This window comes from Pipistrellus hanaki, assembly GCF_964339955.1.
Source record: "Pipistrellus hanaki genome assembly, chromosome: 2".
In the NCBI taxonomy this organism is placed as follows: Eukaryota; Metazoa; Chordata; class Mammalia; order Chiroptera; family Vespertilionidae; genus Pipistrellus; species Pipistrellus hanaki.
Window position 1 is genome coordinate 6,319,753 of NC_140504.1, and position 26,910 is coordinate 6,346,662.

At 51.4% G+C, this 26,910-nt stretch overlaps 2 protein-coding genes across 4 annotated transcripts in view; one reads left to right on the forward strand and one right to left on the reverse strand.

Annotated features, from left to right (window-relative positions):
* LOC311617275 (UL16-binding protein 3-like) overlaps nucleotides 1-1,042 on the forward strand; it is a 39,785-nt gene extending 38,743 nt beyond the window's left edge. The window contains exon 6 of the transcript XR_014794094.1: nucleotides 641-1,042. The gene's annotated coding sequence lies outside the window, so the exon portion shown is untranslated. The remainder of the gene's footprint in view (nucleotides 1-640) is intronic.
* LOC311617263 (UL16-binding protein 6-like) overlaps nucleotides 1-18,346 on the reverse strand; it is a 31,151-nt gene extending 12,805 nt beyond the window's left edge. For 2 of the 3 annotated variants that reach the window (XM_084873691.1, XM_084873690.1), the window contains exons 1-3: nucleotides 18,019-18,346; nucleotides 4,621-4,866; nucleotides 4,189-4,407 (exon numbers count right to left, since the gene is read on the reverse strand). In XM_084873691.1, coding sequence (XP_084729817.1) covers nucleotides 4,189-4,407; nucleotides 4,621-4,729 — 328 coding nt within the window. In that variant the 5' untranslated portion in view covers nucleotides 4,730-4,866; nucleotides 18,019-18,346. Of the gene's footprint in view, nucleotides 1-4,144; nucleotides 4,408-4,620; nucleotides 4,867-18,018 lie in introns of all 3 variants that reach the window. The other variant, XR_014794091.1, reaches the window with a different exon arrangement.
* Nucleotides 18,347-26,910: the final 8,564 nt, after the last annotated feature.

Below are 26,910 nucleotides of genomic sequence, written 5' to 3' on the forward strand. Positions count from 1 at the left end.
AATGGCAAGAAATATTCAAGGTGATGAATAGTAAGAACCTACAGCCAAAGATAATCTATCCAGCAAAGCTATCACTCAGAATCGAAGATCAGATAAAGAGCTTCACTAATTAAAGAAAGCTAAAGGAGTTCATCAACCCCAAACCAGAATTATATGAATTGCTGAAGGGAGTTCTTTCAGAAGAGAAAGTAAATAAAGATAAAAATTATGACAACAAATACTTAACTATCAACAAGTGAATCTAAAAACCAAGGAAATTAAAAAAAAATCTGATGAACAATATTAACTGTTGAATATAATAGAATCAGAGGTATGGAAGGGGAGTGAACTGACCATTCTTGGGGAAAAGGGGAGAGGGAGATGTGGGAAGAGACTGAACATAAACTGTGCCACCTCCCCACCTCCTGTCCTCCTTCCTGTCCCAGCAGGCGTGACTACTGTCAGCCTTGCTTCCCCGTTAGCTGTGTGAGCCCCAAGGGCCCGGGCCCACCTCCTCTCTCTGCTCCAACCCCAGGACCTGTTCCTGGGCGGCCACACGCAGAGGCAGACACTGCCCGGCAGGGTCCCCGGACAGCGGGGCTGAGGGCCTCTCCATGGAACTGGGTTCTGCACGGCGCTCACTCTCCTGCTTCCATTACAGCTGCATTAGCCACGGCCACGGCCACAGTCCCGTCCAAGGCCACAGCCAACAGGCCCGTCTCCTCGGTCCTCCCTGGGATGCCCACCTGTGCAATCATAGTTGGCCTCTTAGGCTGGGCCTTTGCCTGACAGGAACCGAGGCCATAAATATAGGCGCCATAACAGGTACTGATGGACGGCACACGCACGCTCTGAGCAGCACTTCAAACCACTTCAAACCATATGAAGTCAAAAATTGGGCCTTTGAATGCTTTGCCTCAAAACAAGAAAAGTTCTACTGGGACGATATTCACAAATTACCTGTAATATGGTTGGAATGTGTAGCTACAATGGACAGTACTTTGAATAAAGCACTTTTGATGTTTCCTTTGAAATTATCCTGTTTTCTTTGATGACAAAATTGGCCATTATTAACTGCAACACGGGGTGAGGGCAGTGGAGCATCTGTTGTGTCGAGGTGAGGAGTGAACTTGAGAAGCTCGGGTTGGTTGAAGGTAGTCATTCCCCTTGTTAATTTATAAAGGCTCAAATATATAAGGGGGTGGAGGGGACAGAATTAGTTGTATTTAAAAAAAAAAAAAAGTTTGGCTTTGATATAAACCCTGCCCTGACTCAAGCATGGCTGGCCAAGAACCAGTGTTCAGAACAAGAGCAGAGGGGGATTCTGGACACGTCTGACCTTCTCACGTGCAGTCACTGTTCGCCAGGACAGCCATGGAGAATACTGTGCCAGACCGAGGGAATGGCGTGTAGCACACCACACAGCCACTAGCCTGGACTCCCGCCTAAGGGCTCCCTCTGAACACCGACATGAGAGGGACCTCCGCTCCTGGTGGGCAATAGGATCGGGGCTCCGGCCTCCCAGTGCTGGAGCCTGGCTGCAGGGCGGGCAATGCCCAGAGCCCTGCCGGGCTGTCCCCGGACGGGGTGGCCACCTGCGGTGTGACCTCCACCTGCTCCCTCTCCTCCCTCGGACCCCCCAGTGGCTGGGAGTCTGCGCCTGAAGATGCTGCTCAGGAAAGGCTCCCCCTGTCTGTGTGTGACCTGCGTGTGATCCTGTTGGCTCACCGGAGAGGTTGCCCCTAATAAACCTGGCATCTTGGACTCAGGGCAATGGGAAGGGGCCAGTGTGTGCTCACATGCCTCAGCCACCCCAGGCCCCAGTGCAGCCCATCCCAGGAAACAGGAGGCCCTGAAACCTTGGGCTCTGGCAGTCAGAGAGTGAGGGTGGACTCAGGAGGGGACAGCTGGGCACCACAGCCAGCCGCCCTTCGGAAGGGGAAGGCCCCCAAAGGACCCGGCACACTTTAATCCAGGTGTGATACCCAGGGAGCCAGTGCACCCTGGATATGTCTCCCAAGTATTCGGAAGCCCCTGCTAATTCTTCTTTTTCCGCTTTCTGGCCCTGATAACATTGTTCTGGAGAGATCAGACTTCCTGGGCCCCCAAGTGTGGAGGAAAATGTTCTGAAGTGTGAGAGGTGGGGGAATGAGCACTGGCCTTGGGGTCAGGGAACTCTAGGCTAGCTCGGGCACCAGGCAGCTATGTGATTTGGACTCAGTCAGTTAACCTCTCTGGCCTGTTTCCCTGTTGGAAAACCTGGGGGTTGGTGTAAACCAATTTTGAGGTTCTTTTTGACAGGAAATTCTAGATTCCATACTTTTGTTGCTCTTCTAAGGCACCGAAAGAGCTGTCTGTCACAAAGTCCATGCATTTTTAATGCCATAAAGAGAGGCCCTGGGCCACCGTTCAGAGCTTATTGACTCAGATTACTCACACTTCTAACAACACTAATTTTTCACACGCAGGTCACACACAGAGAGGGAGAGCCTTAGCAGCATCTTCAGGGGCAGACTCCCAGCCACTGGAAGTTGGGCAGGAGGAGAGGGAGCAGGCGGAGGCCGCACTGCAGGCGGCCACCCCGTCTGGGGGCAGCCTGGCAAGGCTCTGGGCATTGCCCGCCCTGCAGCCAGGCTCCAGCACTGGGAGGCCGGAGCCCCGATCCTATTGCCCACCAGGAGCGGAGGTCCCTCTCATGTCGGTGTCCAGAGGGAGCCCTTATGCGGGAGTCCAGGCTAGTGGTTGTGTGTGGTGTGTGCTACACGCCGTTCCCTAGGTCTGGCACAGTACTCTCCATGGCTGTCCTGGCGAACAGTGACTGCACATGAGAAGGTCAGACGTGTCCAGAATCCCCCTCTGCTCTTGTTCTCAACACTGGTTCTTGGCCAGCCTCGCTTGAGTCGGGACAGGTTTAAATCAAACCGAGCTTTCTTTTATTAAAAAATACAACTTATTCTGCCTACCCCCCGACCCCCCCTATATTTGAGCCTTTATAAATTAACGAGGGGAATGACTACCTTCAACCAACCCGAGCTTCTCAAGTTCACTCCTCACCTCGACACAACAGATGCTCCACTGCCCTCACCCCGTGTTGCAGTTAATAACGGCCGATTTTGTCATCAAAGAAAACAGGATAATTTCAAAGGAAACATCAAAAGTGCTTTATTCAAAGTACTGTCCATTGTAGCTACACATTCCACCCATATTACAGGTAATTTGTGAATATCGTCCCAGTAGATATTGTTTTGAGGCAAAGCATTCAAAGGCCCAATTTTTGACTTCATATGGTTTGAAGTGGTTTGAAGTGCTGCTCAGAGCGTGCGTGTGCCGTCCATCAGTACCTGTTATGGCGCCTATATTTATGCCCTCGGTTCCTGTCAGGCAAAGGCCCAGCCTAAGAGGCCAACTGTGATTGCGCAGGTGGGCATCCCAGGGAGGACCGAGGAGACGGGCCTGTTGGCTGTGGCCTTGGACGGGACTGTGGCCGTGGCCATAGCTGTGGCCATGGCTGATGCAGCTGTAATGGAAGCAGGAGAGTGAGAGCCGTGCAGAACCCAGTTCCATGGAGAGGCCCTCAGCCCCACTGTCCCAGGAACCCTGCTGGGCAGTGTCTGCCTCTGTGTGTGGCCGCCCAGGGACAGGTCCTGGGGGTGGAGCAGAGAGAGGAGGTGGGCCCGGGCCCTTGGGGCTCACACAGCTAACGGGGAAGCAAGGCTGACAGTAGTCACGTCTGCTGGGACAGGAAGGAGGACAGGAGGTGGGGAGGTGGTAGAGAATCCTCGCAGGAGCTCACTGAGGAGTGTTAAAGAATTCCAGAATTAGACCAGGTGAGTTGCAGAAGACAAACGATGCTGAGAAGAGGGAACAGGACACGGAAAAGGTCTGGCAACAGAACCATGCCCGCAGGTTTGCAGTCAGCAAGAAACCCCAATGAGTGAGTGGCCCAGGGTATGTGCAGGCAGAGACTGAGGAAGTGAGAAACCACAACAGGGATCCCAGAACACACCTGTGGCCCTTATTCTCCAAAAACCCTCACCGTGGAGGATGGGTCACTTTCTCAATCATACACACCACACACCACACACACCACACACCACACACACCACACACAGAGTGTGAATGTCATTTCAAGGGACCTACAACTCCCCTCCCTCTGCAGAATTACCTTGTGTGCTCAGGGGCCCCAAACTTGTTGAAGCTACTGCCTACAGTCTCCAGTTGAGGTCATAACCAGGAGATCAGTCGTAGCTCGGTCACCCGCCAATGTTTTCATTAAGCGTTTGCTTTCATTGCGCAACACCGTCCAGTGTCCATTCGTTGAGTCAAAGCGGAGAGATGGCTGTCTATCCGATCCAAACTGCCAGGATGCGCTGCTGTGCCCACTGGACTCCCGCTCACATGCCATGCTGCCCTGCAGGGAGAGGGGACCTGTCCCCAGCACCGCGGGAAGGAGGTCAGCCTTGGGTCTGGCAGAGTCTCCACTGGGGTCCAGCCCCCAGCTCCCCTCTATCTCCTGGTCCTGCTCTGTCCTCTGAGGCTCCCAGTCTCATGGGGGGACCAACTTCCCACATTTACCCAAACACACCTGACCCCTCAGCCCTCACCTCTGTTCTGCCTGTGCCCCGGGTTTGGTGAACTCACCGCCGGCTGCAGGAATCTCTGCTCTCATGTCAAGCAGGGGCACTCTGAGCTCTTCCACCACGGACTGCAGAGTGTCTCTCTGCTCGCCCCAGGCCCGTGTGGCATTCATGTCCGGGACACTGGTGAGTGTCAACTGGCCACCACAGGTAAAATGAAGAAATGTGTTCCCATTGACCCGGCCCTCAATGTTACACCACAGCTGTCCATTAGGCGTGACTGTGAAGTCATAGCCCAGAGAGACGGCACCTGTGAGGGAGACACGCAGGGGCTGGAACAAAAACACCCCAAGTGCCCCTCCTCCATCCCTCACAGCAAGTGACCCCCCTGATGCTAGGTTGCCCTTGTCCTGTTCGGTCCAGATGGCAGGGGCTCCGCTCCCACTTTGGAGAAGCTTTAGGGGGGGGGAGGGGACGACGGCGGGATGGGGGATATACAGGTGCCATGGGGGGGCTCGGGTGGAGGAGGGGCTTCATCAGAACCCCCCGGGTCCTCCTGGCTCCTGTCTTCCTCCTGGTCCCTTCGCCCATGACCACTTCTGACAAGTCACAGGCTCAGGTCGGTCCTCTCACCGGGAAAGAGGCAGCCCGGCATGCAGAGGCCCCGAGCGGAACGCCTCCCGCAGAGAAGATCGCGGAGCGGTGGGGGGTCTGTGCCCCACTGGCCGGCGGGGTCCCGCCCATTCCATCCCTCAGGGCCCCGTCCCCACGCTGCTCCCTGGCCCGGATTCCATTGCCCAACTCACAGCGGGGAGCAGTGGGCTCCCACAGCAGAGGCAAGAGCAAGAAGCCAGGGGCTGACACCTCTATACCCAGACTGCTGCAACTCCACGTTCAGCAGCGGCACAGCTCTCACCTTTTATAGTCTTCCAAGCCCAGTTGGGCCTTCCCCTGTGCTGCCCTCGCATCGTCATTGGCCCGGCTCACTAGTCAGCTCAACCAGTGACAGTGAGGAAGCACGTCATAGGGCTTGTGCCTTGCACACTCAACCCTCCTGGTTTCCTAGTTCGCACTTCTGTAATGAATGGAAGGTTCACTGCCAGCCATTCCAGCACCCTGGACGGATGACTCACTCCCAATCAGTGGCCTCGCTTCCAACGCTCGCCTTGGTGACTCATTCCAGGCTCTGCAGCCCTTGCCTGCAGATTTGGTGTGTGTGGTGTGAGAAAACAAACCATCCTCCAAGGTGAGGGATTTCAGAGAAAAAGGGTCCTATGTCTTCGGAGATCTTTCCTTTGGTTTCTCTCTTTCTGGCATCTCATCCCGCAATTCCCTGGCCACTCACTCAGTGGGGTTGTCTTCAATTCTGTTTCAATACTCAAGAGTTCTTTTAAAACTCGGTCAGCTCTTGGCCTGATTCCCTATGACTGCCCTCATCTCCTGCCCTCCTTCCTGTCCCAGCAGGCGTGACTACTGTCAGCCTTGCTTCCCCGTTAGCTGTGTGAGCCCCAAGGGCCCGGGCCCACCTCCTCTCTCTGCTCCAACCCCAGGACCTGTCCCTGGGCGGCCACACGCAGAGGCAGACACTGCCCGGCAGGGTCCCCGGGACAGCGGGGCTGAGGGCCTCTCCATGGAACTGGGTTCTGCACGGCTCTCACTCTCCTGCTTCCATTACAGCTGCATCGGCCACGGCCACAGCCACTGCCACGGCCACAGCCAACAGGCCCGTCTCCTCGGTCCTCCCTGGGATGCCCACCTGCGCAATCATAGTTGGCCTCTTAGGCTGGGCCTTTGCCTGACAGGAACCGAGGACATAGTTACAGGTGCCATAACAGGTACTGATGGACGGCACAAGCACGCCCTGAGCAGCACTTCAAACCATGCCAAGAAGTGGAAATTTGGGTCCCTGAATGGTTTGCCTACAAACAAGAAAAGTTCTATTGGGACGGTATCCACTAATTACCTGTAAGATGGGGGGAATGTGTAGCTAGCGATGGGCATTACTTTGAATAAAGCAATTTTGATGTTTCCTTTGAAATTATCTTGCTTTCTTTTATGACAAAATTGGCCATTAATAACTGCTACCCTGGATGAGAGCAGTGGAGCATCTGTTGTGTCGAGCTGAGGAGGATTAGGGAGTGAACTTGAGAAGCTCGGGTTGGTTGAAGGTAGTCATTCCCCTTGTTAATTTTTTAAAAAATATATATATTTTATTGATTTTTTTACAGAGAGGAAGGGAGAGAGATAGAGAGCTAGAAACGTCGATGAGAGAGAAACATTGACCAGCTGCCTCTTGCACACCCCTTACCGGGGATGTGCCCGCAATTAAGGTACATGCCCTTGACCTGAATCAAACCTGGGACCTTTCAGTCCGCAGACCGACGCTCTACCACTGAGCCAAACCGGTTTCGGCTCCCCTTGTTAATTTATAAAGTCTCAAATATAGGTAAAAAAACAGAATAAGCTGTATTTTTTAATAAAAGAAAGCTTGGTTTGATATAAACCCTGCCCCGACTCAAGCGAGGCTGGCCAAGAACCAGTGTTCAGAACAAGAGCAGAGGGGGATTCTGGACACGTCTGACTTTCTCATGTGCAGTCACTGTTCACCTGGACAGCCATGGAGAGTACTGTGCCAGACCGAGGGAATGGCGTGTAGCACACCACACACAACCACTACCCTGGACTCCCACACAAGGGCTCCCTCTGGACATGGACATAAGTGGGACCTCCGCTCCTGGTGGGCAATAGGATCGGGGCTCCGGCCTCCCAGTGCTGGAGCCTGGCTGCAGGGCGGGCAATGCCCAGAGCCCTGCCAGGCTGCCCCCAGACAGGGTGGCCGCCTGCGGTGCGACCTCCACCTGCTCCCTCTCCACCCGCGGACCCCCCAGTGGCTGGGATTCTGCCCCTGAAAATCGCTTCTAAGGCTCCCCCTGTTGTGTGTGACCTGCATGTGATCCTGTTGGCTCACTGGGGAGGTCTCCCCTACTAAACCTGGCATCTTGGACCATGGGAAGCAGCCAGTGTGTGCTTATGTGCTTCAGCCACCCCAGGCCCCAGTGCAGCCTGCAGGGTGAGGGCTGCCCGTCCCAAGAAACAGGAGTTCCTGCAGCCTCGGGCACTGGCAGTCAGAAAGTGAGGGCGGACTCAGGAGGGGAAAGCTGGGCATCACAGCCAGCCGGCCCTCGGAGGCCACGAGTCCTCATGATGCATTGGACTTGGATCTTCACAGGAAACCGCCAGGAGCAGCAGCCCCTGCAGGAACCTGCGAGCGAGCCTGGGCATACCCCCCTCCCCTCCTCATCTCCCCAGACCTGCGCGGTGACCCCCAACAGCGGCCGTGATCAGTGTCAGGAGAAATCAGCCTCCAGCCCCTCCCAGAACTGACCTCCCTTCCAGAGCCATCTGCAAGCCGTGGCCCGGCCAGCAGGGGGCCTCAGTGATCTGCAGGCATGCCTGGTGGACTGGTTCCCTCACCACCTGGCCCTGCAGGTGGGATTGGTCTCCCAGCCCCATGCAGCCTGCAAGCCCGCCCTCCAAGGCCAGCAGGGCTGTGTCTGAAGAGGCACTGGCTTTGGGAACCTGTGCTTTGGAGCCACATTATTTTTTATTTTTAGCAATACAAAACAAATATTCAGAACAAAACGTTTTCCTTGAATTTTAACTAAGTTTATTAGTATTTATAATGTTATAAAGTGAAAGCTACCTTTTCACTAACAGTTCATGAAAGTTTTTCATGAAAAACAAATACCTATCATAAATTAGAACATTAACTCCAAATTCCTTTAATTTCTTCCTGTTTTCTGACTGTTGGTATCATCACCCCAGCAGAATATGACTAGTCCCTTAGCTTTTGCCTCTTGAATGTAGGATGGGTTTCTGAGCGGATCTTCAGTATGTGCATTTATCCCCAGCAGATTTTCAAACTGTGCAAAACTCATTGCAATAGCAGTTGTCCGAGATCTGAGGCCCATGAGTTCAGGGTAAATATCAGACTTTCCTTGAGTCAAAAATAACATGGGATATTTGTTCTGCTTGTGCTGAACCATTGTGCAAATATCTGCATCAAATGAAGAAAACACTACTCTTCTCTTTCCAGAATTTTCTAAGACAGTTTTTAAAATGATATCCAAAAACAGATTCATGTCAAAATATGTTGTTACCATCCCACATTCTATCCCTTTGTTGGCAGATCCACTTTATTTCTATGTTATACCCTACATCTTCTGGCAAAGGCTCAAACCGTCTTAAGAGAAGGAAATGGCCGAAACCGGTTTGGCTCAGTGGTAGAGCGTCGGTCTGCGGACTGAAAGGTCCCGGGTTCGATTCCGGTCAAGGGCATGTACCTTGGTAGCGGGCACATCCCCGGTAGGGGGTGTGCAAGAGGCAGCTAGTCGATGTTTCTCTCTCATCGACGTTTCTAGCTCTCTCTCTCCCTTCCTCTCTGTAAAATATCTATAAAATATTTAAAAAAAAAAAAGGAAATGGCTGATTTTCAGATAAAGAATTTTCTTCTTCAACCACAGATTCTTTTAGATCTTTAGATTTTAGTGCAGTCACATGAGTGAGCTTTAACAACTAGAGTTGGTCAAATGTTAATTCCTTTACTGGAATTTCAAATAATTATACCAGATCAGCCTCAAATTTCTTTTTCATAGTCAAACAACATGTAAGGTCATGATATACCACAGGAACAAAATCTTTTGAAAGATGTACATCAAATTCCACAAAGGCTCACCATGACTAGCAGCATTTCTTAAAGAAGCAATAGTATTTTCTTGAACTTTAGCAAGCTTAGCAGTTGTTGTAGAATTCCCTGCACCTCGATGTCCAACATCCAATGGTGTTCTTGGCTTCCAATACTTGGAAAATGAAGATTTCATGTCACAACGGTATCCCGGTAATGCCTTAATAATTATATAGTCAACTCTCACTTTGCCTATTGTTTTTCTGGAATTTCTGCTCGTGATAGGAAGAGTGAGGACTCCAGCACTTTTCCCACTCTCATCAATGGTGGATAAGAGACTGTACCCACATGTCCAGGAAGAGTATCACCTTGAACTACATGTTCACCGAGATCTTCCTCAAAAAAATCAAATATTAGTTCCAAATTATCTGGTTCCATTGTCTGTATGCTATACTCTGTCCAACGATCAGGTTGTAAGCCATATCCACAATCTGGCTGTGAACGCTTGCACTTGAACTCAGTGTCAAGGTATTGGACATTTTGTGAAGTAGAGTGGGAGACACCCTATCATCATCTTCCTCCAGACCCTCTAGTGTCAGCTTCACTCTGAATCTAGATTTTTTTTTTTAAATCAATCTTTATTGTTCATATTGTTACAAAGGTTCCTCATTTCTTCTCCCCTCCACCAGGTTCCCACCCCATCCCTCGCCCTCTCCCCATCCCCCATTGTCCTCATCCATAGGTGCAGTTTATGTTCAGTCTCTTCCTTCCTCCCTCTCCCCGATAGTAAATCCCTTTTCAGGTAGTAAATCAGTTACTTAGCATTTTCTCATATCAATAATACCACCCCATGCCCAATGATACATTTCACACAAAAGACATTTCCAAATAGGTCAACCAGCCTCATCCAGGCCCCACCCAAGGCACTCACAGATCAACACCCCAGCCCTATACTAACTCAACACATCCAGATGTAAGCCTTCATCACTTGATTCAGCAAACCCTCAAGTTCCCGCAAAAGTTTCCAGCCATGTCTGAGAGGCAGCTGTGGGGCAGGGGCAGGCGAGGAGCGAGCTGTTCCGGGTCTGGCTGCTCCGGGTCTGGCCTCTGTTGCTCTGGTTCGTTCCACAACCAGCTGCTCCGGGTCTGGTCACCGCCGCTCCCGACCTAGTTGCTCTGGACCTGGCTGCTGCTATTCCTGGCCTGGCTGCACCCGACCCGGCTGCTCCGGGCCTGGCCGCTCCCAGCCTGGCAGCCGCTGCTCCGGGCCTGGCCGCGCCAGACCCGGCTGCTCCGGGCCTGGCCGCTCCCAGCCTGGCAGCCGCTGCTCCGGGCCTGGCCGCACCCGACCCGGCTGCTCTGGGCCTGGCTGCCCCGGGCCCAGCCACTCTGAGTCTGGCCGCTCCCAGCCTTGATGCTCCGGGCTTGGCTACTGCTGTTCTGGGCCTGGCTGCTCCCAACCCGGCTGCTCTGGGCCCTGCTTCTCTGGGCCCGGCCACTCCGGGTCTGGGTGTTCCTGGACTGGCCACCCTGGGCTTGGCTGCCTCTGCCTCAGGCCTGGCTGCCACTGTCCCAGGTCTGGCTGCTCCAGTGCTGGCTGTTGTTGCTCTGGTTCTGGCTGCTGCTGCTCTGAGGCCTGGCCGCTGCTGCTCCAGGCCCGGTTGCCACTGCTTTGTGCCTGGGCACTCTAGGCCTGGCCACCGCTGTTCCAACATTCTGTCCTTTTTTTTTTTTTTTTTTTTTTAAAAAAAAAACAAAACGCATTTATGTTGCAATGTTGGCTGGTGAGTTGAGTTCTGACTTAGTCTTTGATTTTTCAAGATCTTCTTTGTATTCTTTCTTAAGTAATTTTACTATCTTTTGCTCTCACTTGATTTCTTCACATTGAGAACTTTGGTTTCTTCCTCCTTGTCCTGGGAGCTCAGCAGGTTGGCCTGTGGCACCCCTTTGTTCTCCGCGGACTCCCGCGCTGCTCCAGCCTGTTGCCGGGGTCGGCGCCGCCCAGGAAGCAACCCCCGGCCTTGGCTCCATTGCCTGCACTCAGAGGTCAAAGGCTCAGGGGCACCCCCCCCCTGGGGGCCCCGGCGCCTGGCTGGCTGGTGTCCGGCAGGGGTTCCTGCTCCCTGTCGCATTCCTCCTGTCTGGAGCTTTTTTTTCTCCTTCCCGCTAGGGGAGTCTAGGATCAGAGTCAACAGACTGTCCTCTCTGCGCGCAGCACGTGCGACTCTGGGGGCTCTGCTTTTCGCCACTCCCCTGGGATTCCACCTCACAGCCCCGTCTCCCCCTGCCCAAGCCTGGGGTTCAGAGCAGTCCAGACTGAGGCTCAGCGCCGCCGGAGGCTTTGTTTCTTCCCGCTAGGGTAATCCAGCATCAGAGTCAACATTCAGTCCTCTGCGCGCAATGTGCGCGACTCCGGAGGCCCTGCTTTTCACTGCTCACTTAGGATTCCACCTCACAGCCCCGTCTCCCCGCCGGAGCCTGGGTCCCCAGGGTCTGGCTCATAACTGGGGCTCAGCGCTGCCGGTTCGGGGGTTCAGCCCAGGCTGGGGGTTCTACTTCCTTTCTGCTAGGGAACGCCAGGCAGCACCCAGCCCTCTCCTCCTCCCTGGCTGCGACCTCTCCGCGAGCGCGTGCGTGCAAGCGTTCAGCATGTCTCCGTACCTTAGGCTTTTTTTCAGCTCCTCTGATTTTCCTTCTGGTTTTCTCTTTCCTTCTTGTTGTAGAATTTTCAGTCAGTTGACTACCTGTAGCTCTGGGCGATGTCCACTCTACATTTTAGTTGTATTCCATTGAAATTGTTGTGTGCTGCTGCGGTTAGGTGTCTACCCGAGCAGCCATCTTGGATCCTCTCTGAATCTAGATTTTTTAAATTTCTTCTTGGTTATAGAGACTGGAGGCTTTTCAGAATAATGCAAACGTAATCTTATTTCAGTCTGACATGCCAGCCATCCTGAATCCAAATTCTCAACACCATTATGGATTCCAAATTGTCCATGGTCAATAATAATATCACTTTCTAAAGGGGATATTGATCGTGGTTATGGATGGGTCTCCCACTTGTGAACTATGACTTGACATTGACCACCAATAGTCTTTGGTTCTAAAAAGCGCCCTTTGAAGTAGCGATACTGTATTAATTCTCCTCCACTGAGTACAATGGTTGCTTTCCAAAACATGCTTTCACCTGTCTCATTCTCTGGAAGGAGAGCCACAACATTTTGAGGATTCCAGTTTCCCAAAGCACCACAGCTTCCACATATAGCAAAAACTTCTGGAAACAGAGTTCCTCTTCAAAGGTAACCTGAGAAGGTGTCACTCTGATGGATTTATTTGAGGATGTCGGGCTGCCGGACCCGCCGTGGCCGCTCCGTCCGGGCGTCCGCGCCTCCCCAGCGCTCCCTGCCGCAGCCCGGCCTCGCCCGGCTGCATTCAAACCCGTTTCAGCTGCTCCAGACCTAACCGCGGGGCGGAGCCGGACGGACGGTGGGGCGGGGCCTTGAATCACGCCAAGCGCCCTCCCAGCCAATGGGCGGCCGCGCGGGGTGGGGCGGGCTTTGGGTTCCTGGAAATGAGTGGCGTCCGCGGGAGGGGTCATGGGCATCCCCTGGTGTTTTCTGCCCACCTGGAGCCGCAACGCCAGAGCCCATTTAAGGTCACCAAGAGCAGAGGCGAAGAAAATTAGCGGGCCAGATGTTTTCTGGAACATTTCTCTTGCAGAACAAGCTCATTTGGACCACATTTTAAAGTTGAAAGCGAGGATTCCAGAACAAAACCTATAACAATGGATTTTACATTCCAAGCCGCAAAGAAATAGCAAAACTTAATGCAAAGGGAAGACAAAAACCCAATGTATTCTCCTTCAACTTGGTAACACTGACCCAATGCTCTCTCGCATGGCCCATTTCACAAGGACATTTCAGAGGTAAAAACTCACTTATAATTCTGGGTTCAAACAGCCTTTCTCCTGAGAGTCAGGAGTTTGCAGATGAACTGCATTAGCCGCTTCTCTGGGGTGTCTGACTATGGAGACTAAGGTGCAAATGGAAACCTTTACTATGTTTCCTTACCCAGGAGCACCCCGATTGCTCATGGTGGCAACAGATGGGGAAGGGGAAGGCCCCCAAAGGAGCCGGCACAGTAATCCAGGTGTGATACCCCGGGAACCAGTGCACCCTGGATTATGTCTCCCAAGTATTTGGAAGCCCCTGCTAAATAAATCCTGTTTTTCCGCTTTCTGGCCCTGATGCACATTGTTCTGGAGAGATCAGACTTCCTGGCCCCCCAAGTGTGGAGGAAAATGTTCTGAAGTGTGAGAGGTGGGGGAATGAGCACTGGCCTTGGGGTCAGGGAACTCTAGGCTAGCTTGGGCACCAGGCAGCTATGTGATTTGGACTCAGTCAGTTAACCTCTCTGGCCTGTTTCCCTGTTGGAAAACCTGGTGGTTGGTGTAAAACAATTTTGAGGTTCTTTCCGACAGGAAAATTCTAGATTCCATACTTTTGTGGCTCTTCGAAGGCACTGAAAGAGCTGTCTGTCACTAAGTCCATGTACTTTTACTGCCATAAAGAGAGGCCCTGGGCCACCGTTCAGAGCTTATTGACTCAGATTACACACACATCTAACAACACTGGTTTTCACATTCTCAGACCACACAGATTAGAAGCAGCAAATGATAAGGGGAAGGGAAAGAGCTGCACCAGCTAGACATCCTGACAGAAGTCACGGTCGAAAATGTTGTCAAGCCCACAAACACGGACTGAGCGCAGTGTCTACCACTGCTGGGCCCCGCACCCAGTACTGGGCCATCCAGATGAGCGAGGCAGCCCCAAAGGGTGAAAACTCCGGGAGGAGACAAGGCACAAATCCCCCCCTCCCCCAATTACAAAAAAACCCCAAAAAACTAAATTCAGTAGAGGAACTGGAGGCGTATCTGCACACTAACAGTTGTCGGAAGTCACATGACTAATGAGTCACCAATTCCGGAAAGGAAGAAGGCTGAAAAATATATCTCTTGTTTAAAAGGATCTCTTTCAAGCACGATAGAAAATGGCTTCAAAAAAAGTTTTAGCACTTAAGAGGGTTAAACTGGCTCTGCGTTCACCCTGGCAGGCAGGCAGGCCGGCGGGTGTGCTCGGCGGCACGGAGGTGCCACGCTGTGAACGGCTTTGGGTCCCTGAGCACAGGCGTGCCCTCGCTGGCCACAGAGGCTGCACACGATGCCCTTTGGGCAGTTGGGGCCCAGGGGCCCCTCTCCCCGCACCTGAAGCACCTGTCCTGCCTGCGGCTGCCGCTCAAGTGGGTCCGGGAACCTCACTTAAAGCTCGTCCTGGGCCGAAACTGGTTTGGCTCAGTGGGTAGAGCGTCGGTCCCGGGTTCGATTCCGGTCAAGGGCATGTACCTTGGTTGCACGCACATCCCCAATGTTTCTCATGGATGTTTCTAGCTCTCTGTCCCTCTCCCTTCCTTTCTGTAAAAAATCAATAAAATATATTTTTTAAATAAAAAATAAAAGGGGAGAATCCAAGATGGCTGCCCAGGTAAACACCTAGCCGCAGCCGCACACAATTTCAATAAAATACAACTGAAATATAAAATGGACATTACCCAGAACTACAGGAAAGTCGACTGACTGGAAATTCTACAACTGACTGGAAATTCTACAAGGAGAAAACCAGAAGGAAGCGCGGAGGAGCTGTAAAAGCCTAAGGTACGGAGACACGCGGCGCGCGGAGAGGACGGAGCCGGAGAGGAGGGAGGCCGAGTGCCTGGCTGGCGTTCCCTAGCGGGAAGGAGATAAACACTCCGACTGTGCTGGGCCCCCGACTGCTCTGAACCCCCGTTCTAGGCCAGACCCCGGGGACCCAGGCTCATCCAGAGGGAGCTGGGCTGAAGGCGGTACCCGGGGGAGCGGCGAGAGGAGGTCCCGGAGGCGCGCACAGTGCGAGCAGAGAAGGGACGGCTGGCTGTGCCGTAGGACTGCCCTGGCGGGAAGGAGACGGGCTCCAGACTGCTCTGAACGCCACCTCCAACTCCACTTCCAACTGAACTGAACCCCAATACTGGGCTCATTGGGGGAGAGCCTAGAGCAGTGATTCCCAAAGTGGTCTATATCGACCCCCACGGGTCTATGACAACCTGCAAGGGGTCTACGTCAGTGAAAAAAAAATTGGGGGGGTCCATGAAATGAAAATGGGGGTCCACGATAGTGGATCTCAACATACACTGATAGTACCTATTTACTTACACATATTATCTTATAATATAAAAACATATAAATTATTTATAAAAGTATCTATGAAGTAAAAAATTTATTATATATGTTTATAAAATTGTGTAAGTTGTAGGATAAAAACCTGCACATAATGATATAACAGTATCATCTTGTTACAAGCATACGCGCAGTAAACATTCTTGCCAATTTTTGTCTCAAAGCTTCGCGAACTTGCACCGACTTGTTCAATTCGTCACTCTATAAATATGAATGTGAGAAAAATACGTTCATTCGTTTCCTGAATCTTGAATAGGAAAGTGCTGAGAAAATATTTAAAAAAATATAAACTGGTAGTTTATCATACAAATTATAGTGAATCAGTGTTATTTTGTTTGAGAATGCCGGAGAAAAGTAGGTACATTATTTTTTATTAAATTTTAACACTAAACTTCACTACAGTTAGAAACTTACAAAAAAATCAATATCAGGTAAGTCGGGGGTCTACCCAAAACCGAAAAACATGGCAAGGGGTCTACGGCACAAACAAGTTTGGGAACCTTTGGCCTAGACTGTTTGGTAGCAGGCGAAAATCGAGGGCGCCTTTCTCTCACATGTGCTTGCAGCGAGTACTGAAGGACCCTGAGACCTAGGAAGCCAAGGCTGTAGGCTCCACTCTGAAACCCCGCCCCATCTGTAGCTGCAAAAATGCCGAGACGAAATAGATCACAAACGAAAGAAATGGAGGACAAAAAGCGACTGGATATAGAGTTCAAATCTATGCTTATAAGGTTTTACAAGAATTTCCTAGAAAAGATCGATAAGACCTATGAGGATATGAAAAGAGATCAACTAGAATTAATAAGGAATCAATAAGAAATGATAAGGGATCAACAAGAAATGATAAGGGATCAACAAGAAATAAAGAATACATTGTCTGAAATAAAAAATATTATACAGAGTCCTAAAAACAGAATGGAAGATCCCAAGAATCAAGTCAAAGATTGGGAACATAAAGAGCCAGAAGACACTCCTCCACAGAAGCTAGAAGGCAAGAGAATCCAGAAAATTGAAGATAATGTAAGAAACCTCTGGGACAACTTCAAGCGAACCAACATCAGAATTATGGGGGTCCCAGAAGATGAGAGAGAGCAAGATATCGAAAACATACTGAAAGAAATAGTGACAGAAAACTTCCCCCACCTGGTGAAAGAATTAGACTTACAAGTCCAGGAAGCACACAGAACTCCAAACAAAAGGAATCCAAAAAGGACCACACCAAGACAAATCATAATTAAAATTCCAAGAGCGAAAGACAAAGAGAGAATATTAAAAGCAGCAAGAGCAAAGAAGGTAGTTACCTATAAAGGAGCACCTATACGATTGTCAGCTGATTTCTCAACAGAAACCATGCAGGCCAGACGGAAATGGCAAGAAATATTCAAGGTGATGAATAGCAAGAACCTACAGCCAAAGATAATCTATCCAGCAAAGCTATCACTCAGAATCAAAGGTCAGATAAAGAGCTTCACTAATAAAAAAAAGCTAAAGGATTTCATCACCACCAAACCAGAATTATATGAATTGCTGAAGGGGGTTCTTTCAGAAGAGAAAGTAGATAAAGATAAGAATTATGAACAACAAATATGTAACTATCAACAAGTGAATCTAAAAACCAAGGAAATTAAAAAAAAAAATCTGATGAACAATAGTAACTGTTGAATATAATAGAATCAGAGGTATGGAAGGGGAGTGAACTGCTGATTCTTGGGGAAAAGGGGAGAGGGGGGCGTGGGAAGAGACTGAACATAAACTGTGCACCTATGGATGAGGACAATGGGGAGAGGGGAAAGAGCAGAGGGTGGGGTGGGAACCTGGTGGAGGAGAGCAATGGTGGGGGGGAAAAAAAGGAACATTTGTAATAATATGAACAATAAAAACTTATTTAAAAAAAAAAAAAAAAAGAAGCTAAAGGAGTACATCACCACCAAACCAGAATTATACGAATTGCTGAAGGGGGTTCTTTCAGAAGAGAAAGTAAATAAAGATAAGAATTATGAACAACAAATATGTAACTATCAACAGTGAATCAAAAAACCAAGGAAAGTAAAAAAAAAATCTGATGAACAATATTAACTGTTGAATATAATAGAATCAGAGGTATGGAAGGGGAGTGAACTGACAATTCTTGGGGAAAAGGGGAGAGGGGGGCGTGGGAAGAGACTGAACATAAACTGTGCACCTATGGATGAGGACAATGGGGGGTGGGGAAAGGGCAGAGGGTGAGGTGGGAACCTGGTGGAGGAGAGCAATGGAGCGGGGGAAAGGAACATTTGTAATAATATGAACAATAAAAATTTATTTAAAAAGAAAAAAAATTAAAAATAAAAAATAAATAAAAATAAAAAAGCAGGTCTTGGGCTGCCCCTTCTCCCAGCTGCGGCCCCGCTCGGCCCGGGGAGAAGGTCCCCCCACCCCCACCCCCCACTGGACAGCGCCTGACCCCACCCTCCCCCGGGGGCAGCTGGATCGCCCACTCGCAGCCCCCCCCCCCTCAGGCAGGTCCAAACCTGTCGGCCGTGGCGCTGGGCCAGGTCACTGTGCCCTCCGGGTCCTCCTCCTCCTCCTCCTCTTCCTCCTCCTCCGTGGCGCTGGGCCAGGTCACTGTGCCCTCCGGGTCCTCGTCCTCCTCCTCCGCGCGGACGCCGGGCCGGGGAGCGGGAGGGGCGCCCCGCGGAGGCCCGGGCGGTCCCCGTCTCTCCTTCGCTCCCTCGCTTCTCCTCGCCCGCTCGCTCCATACGGCCTGCCCCGGCTCCGGGCGCCTTACGCCCAGACTCCGTGAAGCTATGGCAGAGCTGAACCCATGCCAGGCAGGTCCTCTCATGCCCGCAGCACAGTAAAATGGCGGTAAGAGAGAGAGAAGTCTTTTTATAGGGAGGGCAACGCCTCCGCCCCGCCCCGCCCGCCCCGCCCGCCCCGCGGCCCCGCGGCCCCGCACACGCGGATGGAGGAAGAATTCGCTCCCCTCCCCTCCCCCCGTTTAGGGCGCGGAGCAGAGCCCGGCCACATGGGGACTGAAACCCGGACACCCTCCGCCAGATCCGGGCTGAAAACAGGACACCCGCCGAAACCGGTGTGGCTCAGTGGATGGAGCGTCCGCCTGCGGACTGAAAGGTCCCGGGTTCGATTCCCGTCAGGGGCATGTGCCTTGGTTGCGGGCACATCCCCACCCCAGTTGGGGCTGTGCAAGAGGCAGCAGATCGATGATTCTATCTCATCGATGTTTCTAACTCTCTAACCCAATCTTCCTTTCTGTAAAAAATCAATAAAAAATATTTTAAAAAAGAAAAGAAAACAGGACACCCTCCGCCATATCCGGGTTGAAAACAAGACACGCTTCGCCAGATTCGGGTTGAGACCCGGACACCCTCCGCCATATCCGTGTTGAAACATGCACACCCTCCGGAAACCCGGGGCGGAGGAAGGGGAGGCAGCGAACGGAAGCCAGTGTGCAGTTCACCTCTGATAGCGCTGCCAGGGGAGGGCGTCAATCAGAGGGGTTTTCTTTTTAAAAATATATTTCATTTTTCACAGAGAGGAAGGGAGAGGGAGAGAGAAACATCGATGAGAGAGAAACATCCATGAGCTGCCTCCTGCACACCTCCCACTGGGGACGTGCCCGCAACCAAGGCACATGCCCCGGACTGGAATCGAACCCGGGACCCTTCAGCTGACGCTCTGTCCGCTGAGCCAAACCGGTTTCGGCTGTGTTTTTTGGTTTTTTGGTTTGTTTGTTTTTTAAGGAGAGAGACTTTCCCGCTGTCCGCCTGCGGTTGAAGCCGGGGTCCAGCGCGACTGCAGGCGCCTCCTGCGAGGAGGGGAGGGAGAGGAGGAGGGCGGAGAAGGGGAAGAAAAGGCCAGAAGTCTCCGAGAAGATCTTTCCATTGCCCCCCCCCCCCCCCAGCGGCTTTTTAAAGACGCCAGACGCAGGGACAGTCGCCCCGCGACCCTGTCTCCCGACCGCTCGCCTCGGCCCCTTTAAAAGGGGCATTCTCCTCCCCAAAGACACTGACCCCCTGAGCACCCTCCCTGCCGGCGCTTTTGTTGTGGTTGCTTTTGTCTTTCTGCCTATTTAAAAAACAACCAACTGCCGAAACCGGTTTGGCCCAGTGGACAGAGCGTCGGTCTGCGGACTGAAAGGTCCCGGGTTCGATTCCAGTCCAGGGCATGTACCTTGGTTGTGGGCACGTCCCCAGTGGGGAGTGTGCAGGAGGCAGCTCATGGATGTTTCTCTCTCATCGATGTTTCTGTTGTGGGGTCGAACCCTGGGTTCAAAAATAATACCACCGGAGGCTAATTAATTAATTAAAAAAAGCAGGCAAGGATATATTGACTGGCCAGGACAGCCACAAGAGCACCACAGGCAGGTGGACTCCAAATGCCTGCACCGTTTCAGGGGTAGGCAATTCCTTTTGAAGGTTCAAACCACAGGAATTTTCCTTTGTTCTAAATTCTAAATCCTAAAGACTAAATTCTAAAGACTGGGGACAGCCTGCAGGGTTGGTTCCCAGTCACATCCTGCTAGACATTGGAATGTGCCCATAATACAAAAGCAGAACTAAAGGTTATCTATAGTTTCTACCCCTGAAGCTTCTGAGTCAGTGGGAGTCAATCTCCTGTAACTACCCTATTGTTTAAGCAAGTAAGTCAGATAGCAAGGTTAAAACTCAAACAGCAGTTTTTTACCCAAGTATGATTGCTACCATATTTCAGTTTCTAAGTCTATCCTCTCTCTTCCTCTCTGTAAAAAAAAAATCAATAAAATATATATTTTTAAAAATAAATAAATAATAAAAATAAAAAACAACTATGTGCTGCTGTTAATCAAAACAAAACAGCATCTGCGGACTGTCCCCATGAAGCCCAGCGCCCCGCCCGGAGCGGAGGGACTTCTCCATGAGAGATCGGTCATCCCCGGACAAGCATGGCCTACCGTCCGTTCCCACCTCCCCGGGCGGCGCCGGACTTCGCCATGAGCGCGGTGCTGGGCCACCAGCCGCCCTTCTTCCCGCCGACTCTGCCTCCCAACAGGCCACCGCGCCCTGGCCAAGCCCATCCTGCACCAACTGGTGGGGCGGCCGAGGCCCCGCACCCCCTTCTCAGGTGCACCTGAGGCCAAAGCACGTGGGGATCAGTTCCACAAGCAGAACGAGAGAGACGGTCATTACCAAGTCGGGAAGGCGAATGTCCCCCCTTTAAAGTAAGGTGTTCTGGGCCAGATAAGAAGGCCAAGTGCATTTGTTGATGGACGTTATTGCTGCCAATGACTATCGATGTAGATTCCACAATTCCCGGTGGATGGTGGCGGCTAAGGCCGGCCCTGAAATGCCAAAGAGAATGTATATCCACCGGGACAGCCCGGCTACCGGGGAGCACTGGATGTCCCCAGTAGTCACTTCCCACAAACTGAAACTCACCACCAACATTTCGGACCAGCACGGGCTTACTCTGGCCCTCCCAGGCAATCAGGCGACGTGGCGGAGGAATTACAGTTTTGGTGCTCCAACTGGACTCAACTCCGTGCACAAATAACAGCCCGGATTGCAGAGTCTGAGAGCCAGTGACACCCTGAAACCCCCAGATAGTACATGTTGGACTTACCTGTTCCCCCAAACAGAATTCATCGCTGTGACAGCGCACCAGAAAGAGAAGATAACCCAGTGAAAGATAGACAGCAACCCCTTTGTCAAAGGATTCCGGGACGCTGGGAATGGCAGAAGAGAGGAAAGAACACACTGTGTCACGGCGTGTGGAATGGAATCACTTTGGGAATTTTTTTCCGAGTGTCCTCCCTTCTGGGGGTCCAGTTTGTTCCAGAAAGAGGGAGGGCACCGCCCTGAGGGCTGTCCCCTGTGCTCCCAGGAGAGGACCCTTTTCCCGGCCTGACCACGGGGGCAGAGCCCACCAGGCCACAGTGTCTGCTGGCTTCCCCGTCTGGCCACCCACCTCACCCTCTGTGGTCACTGCACCTGCCAGGGCCCCTGGCTGAGCCACCCCTGCCCTGAGTCTGAGGGCCTCCAGGCCTTGTCTCCTCCCCACCTTAGGGTGAACACTGAGGCCTCCTGCTCCTGGTGCCGCGCTCAGTTCTGGTCTCCCCACGCCCCCAAAGACCACGTGCTTTTTTCATGTGGGGGGGATGGGGAGGGGCAGTGAACAGCCCAGATGTGTGTTGCTATGGCTTCCCACTGTCTGGACCATGAAGGTGATCTCAGTGACAGGCTCAATGTCTTCTCCTGCTTGATGTGTGGGTGGCCAAGGCATGGACTTGCTGCCATCTGGTGGTGAGTGTTGTAATCACAGTGGTTATCTGGGGCTGGTTACCCCTAGAGCTCCAGTCCACCACCCTCATGAGCTGGGGAGGACGGCAATCTGATCCTCAGGAGGGTTCATAAACCTGCCCGAGGTCACACAGCAAGTTGTCAGCAGATCAGGACTACCCTGGCCTCCTCAGTGCCTCCTGACTTCAGGTTAAGGGTGACACCGAATACTCACCATGGAGGGGGTGAGTCCTGCCTTGGGGTCAGGCAGATGGGGTGGGTCCTGGCCAGCCCATCACCAGTGGGGAACACCAAAGGACTCAGCCCTGAAACCTGGATCTCCCCCCTAATGGTCGACAGTTGAGTCCCGTGCAAGGTTGGGGGGGAGGGGAGGAGCTGAATGGGGGCCACCAGGCTCCAATGCGGTTGGCACAGCACTGGCACACAGTAGGTGCACAGTGAATGCTTCTCCTGCGACTGCTGCTTAAGGGTGAAACCAGGGCCCAGAAGCGAGTGTGGCTCTTTCTTGCTCCAAAACCAGGTGACTCCATTCAAGTCTGATCTTGGGTGGGAGCAGAGGGTGACCTGGGATGGGAGAGGCAGCTTCAGAGACCTCTCCCTGCCCATTCCTGTGCCCAGGGAGGCGGCCTCCGCTTCCCAGAGTCTCCCAGGTCTGCTGGCCATAGGCATCAGCTGGAGGATTACTAAGAGCACAGGCTCCTGGCCTCCAGCCCACACACTACCGTCCGGGAGCCCGGGGACCTGGGGATCTGTATTTATAAGCTCTCTGGGAGGGTCACAGGGCCAGCGGTTTTGGGGGACACTGGCCACCCTCATCTTTATGGTTTTTGTGGTGGGAACAGCCAGGTACCCTAGAATGGGTGGGGCCTGGCTCTGGTGGCCTAGGGCTGTCTGGGGTGCTCCTGAGGGGAGAGTGACTAGAGATGGACGAGGTGAGGGTGAGGGAGGGCCGGCCAGCAGAGACCCGGCAGCAGCAGGTGTGCAGGCTCTGACCCCGCCCAGGTGATATGCTCCAGGTCTCCCCAGGTGGACAGGCTGAGCTGGAAGGAGGGGAGGGTGCAGAGTGTCCTCTGGTTCTTCCTTCAACAGCCCCGAGGACTGATGGTGGCCAGGAACCTCTGATGGCGTCAGACTCCCCCTGGAGCTGGAGGAGCCAATGTGTGGGTGCGAGGAAGTCGGGGAGCCTTCCAGGATGGGGCTCTCTCGGCTCCCCTGCCTGGGCTGGGCCCGGCACTCCCTGCAGATCCCCAAGGAGCATGATCCCGGACCTGTGAGCCTCCCGCCACTGTCACCAGCAGGCCCTCCCCACCCCCACCCCCCCGGCTGAAAGCAGTGTCTTCAGGCCGCAGCAGTCAGCTCAGCCCCGGAACAAACACACGGGCGGGGCCTCAAACAGCAGAAGCCTATGGCCTCCCAGTGTGGACGCTGGAAGTCCAAGACCGAGGTGTCTGCAGGGCTGGTTCCCCTGAGGCCTTCGCCTTCACTCAGTTGGCTGTTGCCTCCCTGTGCCCTCACCTGGTCGCATCTCTGTGTGTGTCTGAGTCCTAATCTCTTCCCGTAGGGACACCCACCTAGTGAGCTTCATCTAACCGGAACCCTCCCCAAACACAGCCACACCCTGAGGGGCTCAGGGCCTCCCCTGGGGGGACACAGCTCAGCCATGACTAGGCCTAAGCAAGAACTGCAGTGACCACAGCACCACATTGAGGCATCTCAGAACAGCTTGGTTATGGCTGCAGCCGCACCCAACAGGCTCTCGGTCCCCTACTTCTGGTTCGATGACCCGCCAGGCTGCGTCTCTGAGGACAGCCGCTCTGAGGAGACTCGGGAGGAGCGAGGGGCTCAGAGGCTCTGGCCCAGCCCAATGCAGAGGCCACTTTGCCTCCCACACCACACGGGGCACCCACGTTCTTTGTGGATGTGGATTGTCTGGCAGGAGTGGGGCCTTCCTGCTGGAAGGAGGGCAGGCGGGGGTAGGAGGAGTCTGGGAAACTCTCACAGGGGTGAGGGCACCTCTTTCGATGGGGGCCAACCCCAGAGGGAGAGAGACACGGGTGTGTGTGTGTGTGTGTGTGTGTGTGTGTGTGCAATGCTTTCCACGTAAAATGCCGGCGCACTGTGTCACTGCGTGTGGAAAGAAATCACTTTGGGACATTTCTTTGTCGTGTGTCCTGCCTTCGGGGCGTGGCGGGTGGTAGAGAAGCTGCTACGTGACCGTCACTCCCCAGGCACAGCCAGCGATCCCGGGCCTCGGGGAGGCCTGTGGGCTGCACTTGGAGATGCCGGTCAAAGGGATGACCCACGGCCCAGGCAGGACAGGGCAGGGCGGCTCGGGATTCCATCCTGCTGCTCAGAATGGTGCACAATATAACACCAGTGAATTGTTTGTTTCTGGAATTTTCCATCTAATATTTTTGAATCACTACTGACTGCGCGTAACTGAAACCACAGAAAGGAGAAGTGCAATAAGGGAGGGCAGTCATACTTTTCAGGAGACATCCGGCCTGCCTTTGTGCGAAAGTAAGAAAACGCTCTTCTCCCTGTTGATGCGTCTGCGGTGAGCCCCCGGGAGGCACCACCAACCAGGCAGAAGCCACCGCTTGGGTCACCACCTACGTTCACTGGCCTCACGGGGCACAGGGACAGCCACGCGCCGTGCCCACCTGTGGCCTTGCCCAGTCACGGCGGCGTGGTCCTGAGCCGGCCCGGCTTTGGGTCCCGAAGCCCTGCCTGCACCTCCCACATGTCCTGTGGCCTCCGGACATGGAGCTCAGGGCCCAGCTGCCTCATCAGCCCTGAGGGCTGGTTCAGGCCAAGGTTTTCATCCGATCCCATCAGATCTGTGCAAATCCATCAGCACAACCTTCAGGTGTTTCTGATCCAAAGTGTTTCCTCCACTCACATTCAGATTCTTTTATGACACAAGACTTCTGTTTTTACTCTTTATTTTTTCAAGAAAAGTGATTTTAAATATAATAATGTTACATGAAATAAAGACCAATTATTCAAGAAAAAAAATCTTATATATAATAGTATTTCATGCAATAATCTAATAAAAAATAGGCAAAGGACCTAAATAGACACTTTTTGAAAGAGGACATAATGAAGGCCAAGAGATATATGAAAACATGCTCAAAGTCACTGATCATCTGAAAGATGCAAATCAAAATGACAATGCGGTACCATCTCACACCTGTCAGAATGGCTATCATCAACAAATCAACAAACGACAAGTGCTGGTGAGGACTCAGAGAAAAAGGAACTCTCTTGCACTGCTGGTAGGAAAAACAGTATGGAGTTTCCTCAAAAAATTAAAAATGGAACTCCCATTTGACCCAGTGATCCCATTTCTGGGAATATATTCAAAGAAACGAGAAACACCAGTCAGAAAGGATATATGCACCCCTATGTTCTTAGCAGCACAATTCACAACAGCTAAGATTTGGAAACAACCTAGGTGCCCATCAGTAGAGGAATGGATTAGAAAACAGTGGTACATCTACACAATGGAATACTATGCTGCTGTAAAAAAAGAAGGAATTCTTACCATTTGCAACAGCATGGGTGGATCTGGAGAGCATTATGCTAAACAAAATAAGCCAGGCAAAGAAGGACAAATATCATATGATCTCCCTCATTTGTGGAATATAATGAACAACGTAAAGTGATGAACAAAAATAAAGCCAGAGGAAAAAGTATTTAATTTAATTTATTTTTAAAAATTTCTTTATTGATTAAGGTATTACATATTTGTCCTCAACCCCCCATTCCAATCCCCCACCCCTCCCAACTTATCCCCCCACTCACCTACTGTCCTTGACCACTGGTTAGGCTCTTATGTATGCACATAAGTCCTTTGGTTGATCTCTCCCTTTTATCCCCACCCTCCCTCTGAGGTCCAACAGTCTGACCCATAGCTCCTTATCTCTGGGTCTGTTCTTATTCATCAGTCTATGTTGTTCACCATTTCCCCTAGAGGAGTGAGATGATGTCCTACTGGAAATATAAGAATCAAAAATGAGATAAGCAATAATTGTTCTGCTGAAAGACATATGAATCTTTCTGTAGTGAGTTTCTTTCTAGGCCAACAGTTCTTTTGAGACCCAATTTCAATGTCAAACTGTTCCTTATGTGTACATGTCAGCAATGATATTTCAGTTCTGGATGGTGGACAAATGGTGGTGATGCAGGTCCAACCCTCTCTGGTTTGGTCCTGGGCATCCTTCAGCAACACACAGCTGCTGTCTGCTAGTGGCAAGGCATTGTCAGTGTCTTCCATCTCTGGACCACTTCTCTTCTGTCTTCATGGCTGGAGTAGTCCTGTCAATTCCTCTCTGTTGCCAGAATCCACATGGTCTCAGAGTTGTTTTCTGAAAATATACAAACATAAAGGAATATTTTCTTAAATATTCCTTTATAGAAAGGAATTTATAGAAAATATTCCTTAATAATTTATAGAAAATATTCCTTAATAAAGGAATATTTTCTATAAATTGACTTGGGATCCTTTTTCATTTCTTGCCTAAATGACTTTCCTCTGGCTTGTTTTGACACCATGTGTGTTTTTCATGGGTGTCTTGCTATTAGCATTACAATTAATTTTCTAAAGTGCAAATTTTCTAGATGTAATTTACTTTCAGAACATTTTTTTTTTACATGATATTCTTCTACTTTCCCCCCTTTTTGACTTAAATATTTGGAGGCTTTTGAAAATTTTATAATGTAGTCTTGATAGATTTTAAATTTTAATTTTTGATGCTTGAGACAAAGGTACATCTCTTAATATTCTAAAATCACAACAGCATAATACACAATTATTCCAAGCAAACTTACAAATTAACTCTTTGAATGTCTGGCAGCAATTTACAAAGGACATGAAAGGATTTAATCCCTTCCATTGTGTAGAGCAGTGTTTCCCAACCTTCTCTCATGATGAGAATCACCTGGTGGAGTTGTTAAAACACAGATTCCTGAATCCCAACTAAGAAGTGCTAAACTAGAATTTTTGAGAACATATAGGTAAAATTGCATACCTAACTTAGTGCTCTGTATATAACATCTGTCTTAGAGCACTAGTTAAGTATACAATTTTACCTATATGTTCCCAAAAATTCTAGTTTAGCA